Source organism: Trachypithecus francoisi, unplaced genomic scaffold, assembly GCF_009764315.1.
Source record: "Trachypithecus francoisi isolate TF-2019V2 unplaced genomic scaffold, Tfra_2.0 Lachesis_group21, whole genome shotgun sequence".
Taxonomy (NCBI): domain Eukaryota; kingdom Metazoa; phylum Chordata; class Mammalia; order Primates; family Cercopithecidae; genus Trachypithecus; species Trachypithecus francoisi.
Window position 1 is genome coordinate 40,585,026 of NW_022681467.1, and position 13,422 is coordinate 40,598,447.

The window sequence follows — 13,422 nt, forward strand, 5'->3', positions numbered from 1 at the left end:
GTGAGCCGAGACGGCGCCATTGCACTCCAGCCTGGGCGACAGAGCGAGACTCCATCTCAAAAACAACAACAACAACAAAAATAGTGGCTTTAACATTCTGACCTAAGACTCCAGAAACCCAAACAACGCCCGCCCCAGCGGAGTCCACTAGAAGGATCCCTTGCGCCAGGCCGCCTGCGTGGACCAGGCGGTTCCCTGAGTGAGTGATTTGCTGGGGAAGGCGTTGTTCCGCGGGGCCTGTTCCCCGCCCCTTACTGAGCTGGATTCCTGGACACCTTTCTCTTTGCTCTGCTTTGCTCCACCTCCTGCCTCTTCCAGTCTTCCTCCCTTCCTCCAAGCCCTGTGAATGAAGTGGGACTTGGTTTTTTTGCCCCACCTCATAGGTGGAAACCTCGCTGACAGAGAGAATGATTTTGCCCCCGTGTATTTATGATAAGACTAGGTGGAGAAGCCAGGCTTCCTGAAACTTGCTCCACTGTGTTCCCCACAGCCCCTCTCCGTGTCTCTGCGCTAGCAGACTCCCTGAAACAGGTCACATGTATCACCCGGGAGGGATACAGGCTGCAGCAGTGGCTGGAGGCTGGGCATTGGCTGCTGTTTTGAGACAGACATGATTTTGTGTCAGGCACAAAGTTACAAACAAGGCACCTTGAATACCTTCTTTATTTTTCAGTCCCTCCAACAACCTGGTAGTTGGTAATATCTCCCTTTATTAGGAAAAGTAGGTAATATTATCATCATTCCCCCTTTACAGATGAGGAACAGGCTCAGAGAGGTAATGTTCACTTTCCCCAGAACCTGACTGCTTGAGAGGTAACCTCAGCTCTGCCCTGCAGCACCTCTGAGTTTTAATTTCCTCAAAGTGCTGCCACCATTTGTCATATGGACATTCTTTTTTGTTTTTTTTTTTTTTTTTGAGACGGAGTCTCACTCTGTCGCCCAGGCTGGAGTGCTGTGGCCGGATCTCAGCTCACTGCAAGCTCCGCCTCCCGGGTTTAGGCCATTCTCCTGCCTCAGCCTCCCTAGTAGCTGGGACTACAGGTGCCCGCCACCTCACCCGGCTAATTTTTTGTATTTTTAGTAGAGACGGGGTTTTACCGTGTTAGCCAGGAAGATCTCGATCTTCTGACCTCGTGATCCACCCGCCTCATATGGACATTCTTATCTACTCAGTGTACTTTAGAAGCCAGAATAGACCTGACACGGCCACAGACCTTTCCTGTTTCTTAGTCTCAGTTTTCCCATCTGTAAAATGGGGGCGGGAATCCATGCTTATGTGGCTACAGGGAGTTGAATGAGATCATAACTGGAAGGTGGGGGGAGCACCACACACACTAATTCTCAGCTTATCCTTCCTGAGCCTTCAGGCTCTTATCTCAGGTGGGACCCAGACAATGACTTTCTCTTTTTTTGGCTCCCAGTTAAGCACCTGGAGGGGTGGGCGATCAAGGCAAGAAAATTCACTTAACTTGCTCATTTCTCTCCTCTTCCTTCTGTCCAGCGGAGCGGGCACTGGACACAATGAACTTTGAAATGCTCAAAGGCCAGCCTATTCGCCTCATGTGGTCCCAGCGAGACCCAGGACTTCGCAAGTCAGGTGTGGGCAACATCTTCATCAAGAACCTGGAGGACTCCATTGACAACAAGGCTTTATATGATACCTTCTCCACCTTTGGGAACATCCTCTCCTGCAAGGTAGAGGATGAACGGTGTATGTCTTTGGGTGGATCAGTGTCAACTACCTGCCTGGTAGAGGGATGACAAGCAACACCTCACTTTACAGTTTACAAGGTCCTTTCAGTCAAGTTTCAGGAACAGCAAGCACCTGAATGGTAGCCGTTCTTTCAGTTTCATCTTCCGTGAATGATCAGACATTACCTGTGTATCAGTCAGCTCTTGCTGTGTAACAACCCTCAAATTTAGTGGCTATCAACAACAATCATTTGTTTAGCTCGTAATTCCACAGTTGGCAATGGGCAAAGTTCAGCTGGGCAGTTCTTCTGGTCTTGACTGGGTCCCTCCTATGCCCACTGAAAGCTGAGTGGGAGCTCTCACTGGGTATATCAGGGAGTGGCTGGCTGTCGGCTGAAACATCTTGACTTTCCTCCCCATGGCCTTTTGTCCTCCAGCAGGCTAGTCCAGGCTATTCTCATGGTATTCTCATGGCAATGGCAGGGGCTCAGAAAACAAGTGTGGAAGCACACCAGGCCTCTTGAGAACTGAATGCAAAACTGCAATCATCACTTCCACTACATTTTTTTTTTTTTAAATTGAGATGCAGTCTCATTCTGTTGCCCAGGCTGGAGTACAGTGGCGTGATCTCAGTGTACTGCAACTTCCTGGATTCAAGCCTGCTGAGTTCAAACAATTCTCCTGCTTCAGCCTCCCGAGTAACTGGGATTACAGGTGTGAGCCACCATGGCTGGCTAATTTTTGTATTTTTAGTGGAGACAGGGTGGGTTTCACCATGTTGGCCAGCCTGATCTCACACTCCTGACCTCCCAAAGTGCTGGGGTTACAGCCATGAGCCACCGCACCTGGCCACTTTCACTACATTCTATTGACCAAAGCGAGTCACAAGACCAACCCACATTCAAAGTGAGAGGGGAGTAGAAATTATAGGATGAAGGGTGTGGCTACAGGAAGGCCATTAATTGGGGCCATCATGGCAATCAAGTGATTAAATCTTGTTTTTAAGATTCTCTTACAATAGATGTAAGTTCCATCAGTGATCTTGTTCTTAGTCATTATTATATCCCAGTACTTAGAATAAGATGTGACACATATTAGGTGCTCAATAAATATCTGTTGAACCAATGGATGTATATCATTTGAGAAGGATTCTGATTATTTCTCTGACTTTCTATATGAAGATGTTGAGGATCAGCCGCCATATAGCAGGTCAGTATGTCCGGAACACAGGGCTTAAACCTGGGTGTTCTGCCTCTAGATTTTATGAGGATGGTTGATCGGTTACCCTGTAGCCTTTGGAGTGTCTGGTATTCTAGGGAGGATGGGGACAGTTTTTGTAGCCTATGTGTTAGAACTTTCATCAAGTGCTACTGTGTGCCAAGCATAATCCTTAAGTTCTCAATAAGGGCCCTCAAATTCTTGGTCAATGGGAGGCTATCCCTGTGGCTCAGAGGAGCAGGTAGACTTCAGGAGATGTAGTAATGCACTAAGGGTTATCTGTGACAGAGAGACGGGGCCGTTTCCAGTCTTTGAGGATCAAACGAAGAAAGACTCTTCACTTGTGTATTAAGTTCTTTACAATAATAATGGCAGATTTATCACGTACTTTCTGTGTGTTAGGTTTTCTGCATACATGTATACTCCTTAAAAGGGTACATGGCACACTGAAGCTTCTCAGTGGTAACTATAATAATCAAAGAATTAATTCTGTTGGCTGATCCTGGACAAGTCATTTATTCTCATTTTCCCTCTGGGGCTCAGGGGTTAGGAGGTGCTTGGAAGGATTCTCGTGGCATAGATAACGAGGGAGGTATGTAATGCCCTTAGCAGGTTCTTGACCCACAGTGGGGACCTAGTCAATGTGATTAAATCTGAATGACCGAGCTGAGACTTGAGTGGAAAGTGGAAGAACCCTGTTTCAGTATGAGAGGTGGAGGGGTATGTGCAAGGCATGGGTTTGGAAGCAAGACTTGTTGTGCAGGACCCATTGGGGAGCCTCAAATGCCAAGTTGATATAGTTCTGTGGATAGAAGCTACTAGAGATTGAAGGAATGTGGTCAGAATTACATTTTAGAAAGAGCATCCCAGTGGTAGTGTGGAAGCTAGGCTGGGAGGCAGTGCTTGTTATCCAGGCAGAAAATGCCACTAGCTGAGCTGAGCTTGTAGCCACAGCAATGAGTGGAGCCACAGTCACCTTGAAGTGGGGTTTAGTGGTCTTTCTGTGAGTTCAACAAGAGGGATGGGGACTACATGAACTAGAAGGTCTTTCCCCGTTCTCAAGTTCTGTCCTGCTGACCTGAGTTAGGAGCGTTACAGAATGGGAATAGGATGTTGTGCATCTTTTAAAAAAAAAAAAAAAAAAAAAATGAGGCCAGGTGTGGTGGCTCAAGCTTGTAATCCCAGCACTTTGGGAGGCCAAGGTGGGTGGATCCCCTGAGGTCAGGAGTCCGGGACCAGCCTAGCCAACATGGTGAAACTCCATCTCGGCCGAGCGCGGTGGCTCAAGCCTGTAATCCCAGCACTTTGGGAGGCCGAGACGGGCGGATCACGAGGTCAGGAGATCGAGACCATCCTGGCTAACACGGTGAAACCCCGTCTCTACTAAAAACTACAAAAAAAAAAACTAGCCGGCGAGGTGGCGGCGCCTGTAGTCCAGCTACCCGGGAGGCTGAGACAGGAGAATGGCGTGAACCCGGGAGGCGGAGCTTGCAGTGAGCTGAGATCCGGCCACTGCACTCCAGCCCGGGCGACAGAGCGATACTCCGTCTCAAAAAAAAAAAAAAAAAAAGAAACTCCATCTCTACTAAAAATATAAAACATTAGCCAGGCATGGTGGCATGTACCTGTAATCTCAGCTATTCAGGAGGCTGAGGCAGAAGAATCGCTTGAACCTGGAAGGCGGGGGTTGTGGTGAGCCAAGGTTGTGCCATTGCACTCCAGCCTGGGCAACAAGAGTGAAACTCCTTCTCAAAAAAAAGAAAAATTGAAATGAGTTTGTTGTTGCAGTAATTCATGAATTGGCAAAGTTTAAACAATGTGGAAGGGAAGAAAGTGAAAAAGAAGATTCCATTTCTTTCAGCCCTAGTCCCCAAAAGTAATATTAATACATTTTATGTGTCTTTTTCAAAATTTCCAGTGTGTAGATGCCTACTTCAGCCTGAATGGATTTTTTTTTTTTTTTTTTTTTCACTTAACAAGACTGTCAGCCATGTAACCAACCACATTCTTCAACTCTGCACGTATAGTATACTGGTGTGAATGTACCATCAAGGGCCCCCCTTGATGAATACCCAGGTTGTTTCTAGTTTCTTGAAGGAAACACGGGTGCAGATATGGGGGTTTGACTCTAACCCTTTTGCCTATTGCCTTAGGAAGACAATCAAAAGCCGGTATGCAGTATAGATGAAACCTGTGTTCATTGCGAGGGCGCTCTCCCTCTTAAATCTGTTTTTTCTTTTCTCTTTTTATTTTTTTGACACAGAGTCTCACTCTGTCACCCAGGCTGGAGTGTAGTGGTGTGTTACCAGCTCACTGCAACCTCCGCCTCCTGGGTTCAAGCAATTCCCCTGCCTCAGCCTCCTGAGTAGCTGGGATTACAGGCACCCGCCACCACATCCAGCTAATTTTGTGTATTTTTAATAAAGACAGGGTTTCACCATGTTGTCCAGGCTGGTCTCCAACTCCTGACCTCAAGTGATACGCCCACCTCGGCCTCCCAAAGTGCTGGGATTACAGGCGTGAGCCACCACACCCAGCCTTCCTTAATCCGTTAACTTGAGTGGTGGCACTCTCTGAGCTTCCATATCTCATCCCTAACATGCAGGACTGCCTTTTCCATGCACACAGCAGGCATGCAGAGACTGGTCATGATCACCTTTGCCATTCCTTTCTTCCTGAACCCTCTGTCAGTACTCTTCCTGTCCTTCCTCCCTGCGGCCCAGGTGGTGTGTGACGAGCATGGCTCCCGGGGTTTTGGCTTTGTCCATTTTGAGACCCATGAGGCCGCACAGCAGGCCATCAACACCATGAACGGGATGCTGCTGAATGACCGCAAAGTGTGAGTGGCTGGGCCCGAGGGAGGGTGGAGGCTGCAGGGACAGAAGCATGGCACCACTGACTTGGAATCGATGCTACCCTCAAGCTGCTAATGGGCACCAGACACTTGAGTGGCAGGCAGCCCTCCTAGAAGTGCAACCTCGGAGCAGCTGCTCACCCTCTCAGGGACTCTTTCCCGACATAAAGATGGAGCTGATAATCTGCATTAGAGGATTGTTCAGAGTGGTAAAGGAAGTGGTGATTTTAAAACTCTAGAGGGACTGGCTAATGGTCATATCATCAATGGACTCTGTGTTTTCATCTGTTTTCCAGCCTTCTCAGTATGGGGTATATGGTGTGTGACAGGGTCTTGCTATGTAGCCCAGGCTAGATACATGTGGCACAAACACAGCTCACTGCAGCCTTGACCTCCTTGGCTCAAGTAATCCTCCTGTCTCAGCCTCCTTTGTAGCTGGGACCACAGGTGACCACATGCCACCACACCTGGCTAATTTTTTTATTGTTCATTTTTTTGTAGAGATGGGATCTCACTTTGTTACCCAGGCTGGCCTTGAACTCTTGGGTTCAAGTGATCCTCCTGCCTCCTGCCTCAGCCTCCTAACATGTTAAAGTGCTGAGATTACAGGCACGAGCCACCACGTCTGGCTTTTTCTTTAAACCTTTTGTGTTGTTTCATGAGATTTTGGCAGAAAGAAAAGTAGGCATATGCTTAGCTTGCTCTCATCCTACCATTAACTTTGATATCATCCCCCCTACACAGCTGGGAAAACTGAGAGGCAGATGCTAGAGAGAATCTGCCTCTGGCTGTTCCCTGCCTAGAATTTTGATTTTGCTCATCTGAGGGGCCAGCCCCCATGGTCGGGCCCATGGAGAGAAAGTGGCTTTGAGCTGGGGGATGCACTGAGAGTCATTTTGTCCAGGGTTGCTCAGGGGAGGGTCCAGTCAACCTGTCAAACAAATCTTGGTGGGCTTTCCCAGTGCTCAGAAGAATACTCTTGTTAGCTCCAATGTACTCAAGTTTACCTTTGCCACTCAGTTTTCTTCAAATTGTGGTGTCTGGTACAACTTTGTTTGTGCTAAACGTGCTATAAATACCATCAGAATTTATTTTCATTTTTAAAATCTGGGATACTTTCCTAAATGTGTTTACATGAACTAGGAAATGATCTTTTAAAATTAATCTTGTGGCTGGGATTACAGTGGCTCACACCTGTAATCCCAGCACTTTGGGAGGCCAAGGAGGGAGAATCACCTGAGGTCAAGAGTTCAAGCTAGTCTGGCCAACATGGTGAAATTCCATCTCTACCCAAAATACAAAAATTAGCCATGTGTGGTGGCACATGCCTGTAATCCCAGCTACTCGGGAAGCTGAGTGAGGCAGGCGAATCGCTTGAACCCGGGAGGCGGAGCTTGCAGTGAGCTGAGATCGCACCACTGCACTCCAGCCTGGGTGAAAGAGTGAAACTCAGTGTCAAAAACATAATAAGTAAAAATAAAATTAATCTTGTATTTAAGTGATTTTAATCAATGCCCCCCATAGCAACACTAGCACTGACTGCGTCTAATTCACTTAACCTTACTTCCCCAGTACACCCAATACATGTCAATAAGCAAAGCCCTATGATGAGAATTTGAGTCCCAATTTTCCAGCAATGAACTCTGAGGCTCAGAGAGGTTAAGTAACTTGCCCAGGATCACACAGCTAGGCAACTGCAGAGTGAGGATTCAAGCCCTTGTCTGTTTGACTCCCAGGCTCATTCTTCTGTGCTCTCAGCTGCCTGATATATAGTAGTTATGTGTGCATTTGTTGCAAGAATGAAATCTTCTTAACCTTCTGCTGGGGACAAGCTCTGGAACATAATAGAATATCTTGGCTGTTGGAGGTAGCCGGGCCTTGGGGATATTCTAAGGAGTTTTGTCCTACCCAGTTTCCTGATGAGGGATATGTAAGCCTGGAGAAGGGCAGCAGTTAAGTGGGAGTTGGCATGGGGGTGGCTGATGACTGGTAGCTGTTCATAGCCATCAGCCACTGTGGTGTGTCCACAGCTTTGTGGGCCACTTCAAGTCTCGACGGGAGCGGGAGGCGGAGCTGGGGGCTCGGGCCCTGGAGTTCACCAACATCTACGTGAAGAACCTCCCGGTGGATGTGGACGAGCAAGGCCTACAGGACCTCTTCTCCCAGTTTGGTGGGTGTGTCTCCAAGGGAGTGGGGGTATCACTGTTTTCCCTCTCTCCCTCCAAAGTTTGGTAGCGGGGAGGGGCCCTCCTGTGGTCTCCTGAGGACTTCCCAGACTTCCCTTTGAGCCAGGTTCGTCCTTTACAGGGAAGATGTTGAGTGTGAAGGTGATGAGGGACAACAGCGGTCACTCGCGGTGCTTTGGCTTTGTCAACTTTGAGAAGCATGAGGAAGCCCAGAAGGTAGGAGCCTCCCCATGGCTCTGTTCTGCAGCATGGGGACTGAGCTGGGACTAAGAAGAGGGCCCCAGCTGCCTGTGGAGGGGAAGAAAGTCCCTCCCTGGCCTAAGCCAAGAGGGTGGGAGAGTCCTACAAGCAGGCAGAGCCCTTCCTTCCTGTGGTGCAAAGGCCAAGGGCTTCTTTCTTCTTTGGTCACTTCTAGCCCTGAGGTCTGCAGAACTGAATATTTAGGTAGGGATGCAAAAGTCATGATTATATAAAAATATTTACTTGTGAACTGACCACTTAAATCAGTTTCCACCAGGTGTGGTGGTGTGCACCTGTAATCTCAGCCGACATGGGAGGCTGAAGCAGGAGGATCCCTTGAGCCCAGTGGTTTGAGTCCAGCTTGGGCAACATAACAAGACCCTGTCTCTAATTTTTTAAAAACTGTCCAGATATGATGGCTCATGCTTGTAATCCCAGCACTTGGGGAGGCTGGGTGGGAAGACTGTTTGAGTTCAGGAGTTCGAGACCAGCTGGGCAAAAACAGCGAGACGCCATCTTCACACACAAAAAGGCTCTCACAGTTAGCAAAGAGGATTATTTTGTGCCATGAAATACAACTCAAAGTAAGGATGTTGATGATGCTGTCATACCATTATGAAAGAATTATGCTTGCTGCTTTGTTCAAAGTATCCATGTGTAGTTGCAGTTAGAACCTAATTTTTTTAAGCTCTTTTGTAAATGTAGTTTTAGGTTCAGAGCAATGTTTAGTGGAAGGTACGGAAGTCTTCTGTATACCCCATGCCCCCACACATGAACAGCCTCTGCCATTATCAATGTCCTGCTCCCAAGGGTTACATCTGTTACGAGTGATTAACTTACTTTGACACATCATTAACACACAGTCCCAAGTTTACATTAGGATTTACTTTTGGTGTAGAGTCTAGGGGTTTGGACAAATGCATAATGACATGTATCCACTATTATGGTATCATGCAGAGTACTTTCAGTGCCTTAAACACCCCCTGTGCTCCATCTCTTCATTCCTCCATGCCCCTTAACCCCTGGCAACCGATGATCTTTTTACTGGCTCCATAGTTTTGCCTTTTCTGGAACAGAGAGTATGTAACCTAGACTGGCTTCTTTCACTTAGTAATACGCATTTAAAATATGGGACTATATAAATATTTACATTTTATTTATTTATTTTTATTTATTTATTTTTGAGACGGAATCTCACTCTGTCATCCAGGATGGAATGCAGTGACATGATCTTGGCTCACTGCAACCTCCGCCTCCTGGATTCAGGTGATTCTCCTGCCTCAACCTCCCGAGTAGCTGGGACTATAGGCACCTGCCACCATGCTGGGCTAATTTTTGTATTTTTAGTAGAGAAGGGGTTTCACCATGTTGGTCAGGCTGGTATCAAACTCCTGACCTCAAGTGATCCACCCGCCTTGGCCTCCCAAAGTGCTGGGATTACAGGCGTGAGCCACCGTGCCCGGCCATATTTACATTTTAAATATGGGAAACTTTGCAAATCTCAATTTTATTTTTATGTTTATTTTATTAAGACAGAGTCGGCTGGGCATGGTGGCTCACGCCTGTAATCCCAGCACTTTGGGAAGCCGAGGTGGGTGGATCATGAGGTCAGGAGATCCAGGCCATCCTGGCTAACACAGTGAAACTCTATCTCTACTAAAAATACAAAAAATTAGCCGGGCATGGTGACGGGAACCTATAGCCCCAGCTACTCCGGAGGGTGAGGCAGGAGAATGGCGTGAGCCCGGGAGGTGGAGCTTGCAGTGAGCCGAGATCATGCCACTGCACTCTAGCCAGGGTGACCGAGTGAAACTGTCTCAAAAAAAAAAGAAAAAAAAAAAAAGACAGAGTCTCACTCTATCGCCCAGGCTGTAGTGCAGTGGCACGATCTCAGCTCGCTGCAACTTCCACCTCCCAGTTTCAAGGGATTCTCCCGCCTCAGCCTCCTAAGTAGCTGAGATCACAGGCACCCACCACCATGCCTGGCTAATTTTTGTATTTTTAGTAGAGATGGGGTTTCACCAAGTTGGCCAGGCTGGTTTCAAACTCCTGACCTCAAGTGATCCCACCCACCTTGGCCTCCCAAAGTGCTGTGATTACCAGGTGTGAGCCACTGTGTCCGGCCATCAATTTTGTTTTTTAAAATACAGCCCCGGTCCGATTTTTTTTCTTTTTTTTTTTTTTTGAGACGGAGTTTCACTCTTGTTGCCCAGGCTGGAGAGCAATGATGCGATGTCGGCTCACCACAACCTCTGCCTCCCAGGTTCAAGCGATTTTCCTGCCTCAGCCTCCTGTGTACCTGGGATTACAGGCATATGCCACCACGCCTGGCTAATTTTGTATTTTTAGTAGAGATGGGATTTCTCCATGTTGGTCAGGCTGGTCTCGAAATCCTGACCTCAGGTGATCCGTTCCCCTCGGCCTCCCAAAGTGCTGGAATTACAGGCATGAGCCAAAGTGGGTATACTTAAATGGCCTTTGTCCTGGTACTGATTATTCTCAGCTAGTGTGGCAGCCTGGTTTGCAGGTGGCCTCTCTAGATCCAGAAGATGAGCCTGGGCCAGGGCCACATCTGAGTGGTTACCAATCATGTTCCCTCCTCCTCTCCCCAGGCTGTGGTGCATATGAACGGGAAGGAGGTGAGCGGGCGGCTGCTGTATGCGGGCCGGGCCCAAAAGCGCGTGGAGCGGCAGAATGAACTGAAGCGCAGGTTTGAGCAGATGAAGCAGGACCGGCTGAGGCGTTACCAGGTGAGGTCAGGCTTCCTGGTGGCAGCCACTTCTGTGTGAAAGCAGCTGTGTGTCGGGGGCCCTGAGTGGTGACTGTTTCTTCTAGTCATCCTACTTCTGGGCATTTGACTCAAGGCAGGAATCAAATGAGCATGGGATGGTCCCCACTGCCTGTTTTGTAACCGTGAGAAACTGGGCACAGCCCAACCATGATAGGGGTTAGTAAGGGTGCTGGGGACCTTTTGGTTAGAATAATCCTTCATGTGGGACTGATTAGCGTCCAACCCGGCCCACTCAATACCAGTTGCATCCTCTAGTCTCAGACAACCAACGTACCCCGCATATTGCCAGATGCCCCTAGAGGAAATCCTACTCCTGGTTGAGAATAATCAGGCCAAATATGTTACATCCAAAAGCTGGAATGTTGGACAGCCTTTGAATTATATGGAGTTAATAATTAAAGTGAATATTGTAGATCAGTCCAATTTAAAACTTCATTGGGAAGTAAAACCCTCAAAAAAAATTTTTTTTTTTTTTAAACAGAGTATTGCTCTTGTCGCCCAGGCTGGAGTGCAGTGCATCATCTCGGTTCACTGCAACCTCTGCCTCCTGGGTTCAAGAAAGTCTCCTGTCTCAGCCTCCCAAGTAGCTGGGATTACAGGTACCTGCCACCATGCCCAGCTAATTTTTGTTTTTTTGTTTTGTTTTTATTTTGTTTTTTTTGAGATGGAGTCTTGCTGTGTCGCTTAGGTTGGAGTGCAGTGGTGTGATCTTGGCTCACTGCAGCCTCTGCCTCCTGGGTTCAAGCACTTCTTCTGCCTCAGCCTCCTGAGTAGCTGGGATTACAGGTGCATGCCACCATGCCTGACTAATTTTTGCATTTTTAATAGAAATGGGGTTTCACCATGTTGCCCAGGCTGGTCTCGAACTCCTGCCCTTGTGATCTGCCCACCTCAGCCTCCCAAAGTGCTGGGATTACAGGTGTGAGCCACCGCACCTGGCCTCATTTTGTATTTTTAATAGAGACGGAGTTTCATCATGTTAGCCAGGCTGGTCTTGAACTCCTGACCTCAGATGATCTGCCCACTTCGGTCTCCCAAAGTTCTGGGATTATAGGCGTGAGCCACTGTGCCTGGCCCCCCTCTAAGATTTTTGATAAAAGTTCTAGATTCTTCATGGAGAAGGGCATATAAATATACACATCCACAAAAAAACGTGCACACATACTCAGTAGTTCTCAGTGAGGAGCAGTTTTGCCTCCTGGGGGACATTTGGCAACGTCTAGAATTTTCGTTGTCGTGTGGATGGTGGGGTGCTACTGTCATCCACTGGGTAGAGGCCAGGGATGCTGGCAGACATCCTACAGTGCCCAGGACAATGCCACAGCAAGGAACTGTCTGGCACAAAATGTCACTAGGTCTGAGGCTGAGAACATACACATCCTCTTATGTACATACAGCGTGTCCAGGCTTACAGACCCACAGAACAAAATACTTGTTACGTGAGCTGTGAGAGCAGGATGCTATGCTGTACAACTGTGTGGTCTCTGCTCTCTGTGTGTTCACACACTGTTGTGTTTGGGAGGTCTGGAAGGAGAAAAGTCAAGGTGCTAGAGGCAGCTGTCACTCAACGGTGAGGTGCACAGACGCTGAAGTTAGGCTGCCTGGGTTGTCCAGTCTCTGCCACTTAGCCACTGTACGATCTGGGGCAACTCTTTGTGTTTCAGTTTTGTCCGTAAAACAAGGATAAAAGTTTCCTTCACGCAGGGTTGTTGTGAGGATTAAAAATCTAAATGTGGCCTGGCGTGGTGGCTCACACCTGTAATCCCAGCACTTTGGGAGGCTGAGGTGGGCAGATCACCTGAGGTCAGGAGTTCAAGACTGGCCTGACCAACATGGAGAAACCTGTCTCTACTAGAAAATACAAAGTTAGCTGGGCCTGGTTGCACATGCCTGTAATCCCAGCTACTTGGGAGGCTGAGGCAGAAGAATCACTTGAACGCAGGAGGCAGAGGTTGCAGTGAGCCGAGATTGCACCATTGCACCTAGCCCGGACAACAAGAGCGAAAATCCGCCTAAAAAGAAAAGTCTTAAAAAAAAAAAAATCAAAATGTATGGGAAAGCTTAGATGGCACCTGGCACCAGCATGAGTAAGTGCCCGAGGTTCCTGGGCTGGCAGGCGGTGGAGGGGCAGCTCGCCTGTGTTAGGGGTCTGGTCATGGGCCGGCCTGCAAGGAGCTCTGCCTCCTGCTGCCCGACATCCACCATCTGGAGAGCTCAGCTTGAGCTTGCTCTGCACCTCAGCCTGCCATGGGACCTGGGGCATCCTCGTGGGCCCCATCTGTGAAATGGGGAATAGCTGTGGTGAGGCTGGGACCAGCGCAGATGTGTGAGAACTGCAGGGGAATTCGGGATGTGGGGCTATAGCTTGCATGTGATGGGCACGCTGAGGGATGGGGTACCTGGGTGCTGAGGGAGACAGGGAGCAGGAGGCTGGGCTGGTG

At 48.4% G+C, this 13,422-nt stretch overlaps 1 protein-coding gene across 7 annotated transcripts in view; it reads left to right on the forward strand.

Moving 5' to 3' along the window:
• PABPC1L (poly(A) binding protein cytoplasmic 1 like) overlaps positions 1-13,422 on the forward strand; it is a 31,567-nt gene that overhangs the window by 2,639 nt on the left and 15,506 nt on the right. For all 7 annotated transcript variants that reach the window (XR_004431250.1, XR_004431251.1, XR_004431252.1 and 4 more), the window contains exons 2-6: positions 1,502-1,695; positions 5,634-5,749; positions 7,795-7,934; positions 8,072-8,166; positions 10,803-10,940. Coding sequence is in view for 4 of the 7 variants with exons in the window: in XM_033186510.1 (XP_033042401.1) it covers positions 1,502-1,695; positions 5,634-5,749; positions 7,795-7,934; positions 8,072-8,166; positions 10,803-10,940 (683 nt within the window). In the remaining 3 variants the exon portion in view is untranslated. The remainder of the gene's footprint in view (positions 1-1,501; positions 1,696-5,633; positions 5,750-7,794; positions 7,935-8,071; positions 8,167-10,802; positions 10,941-13,422) is intronic.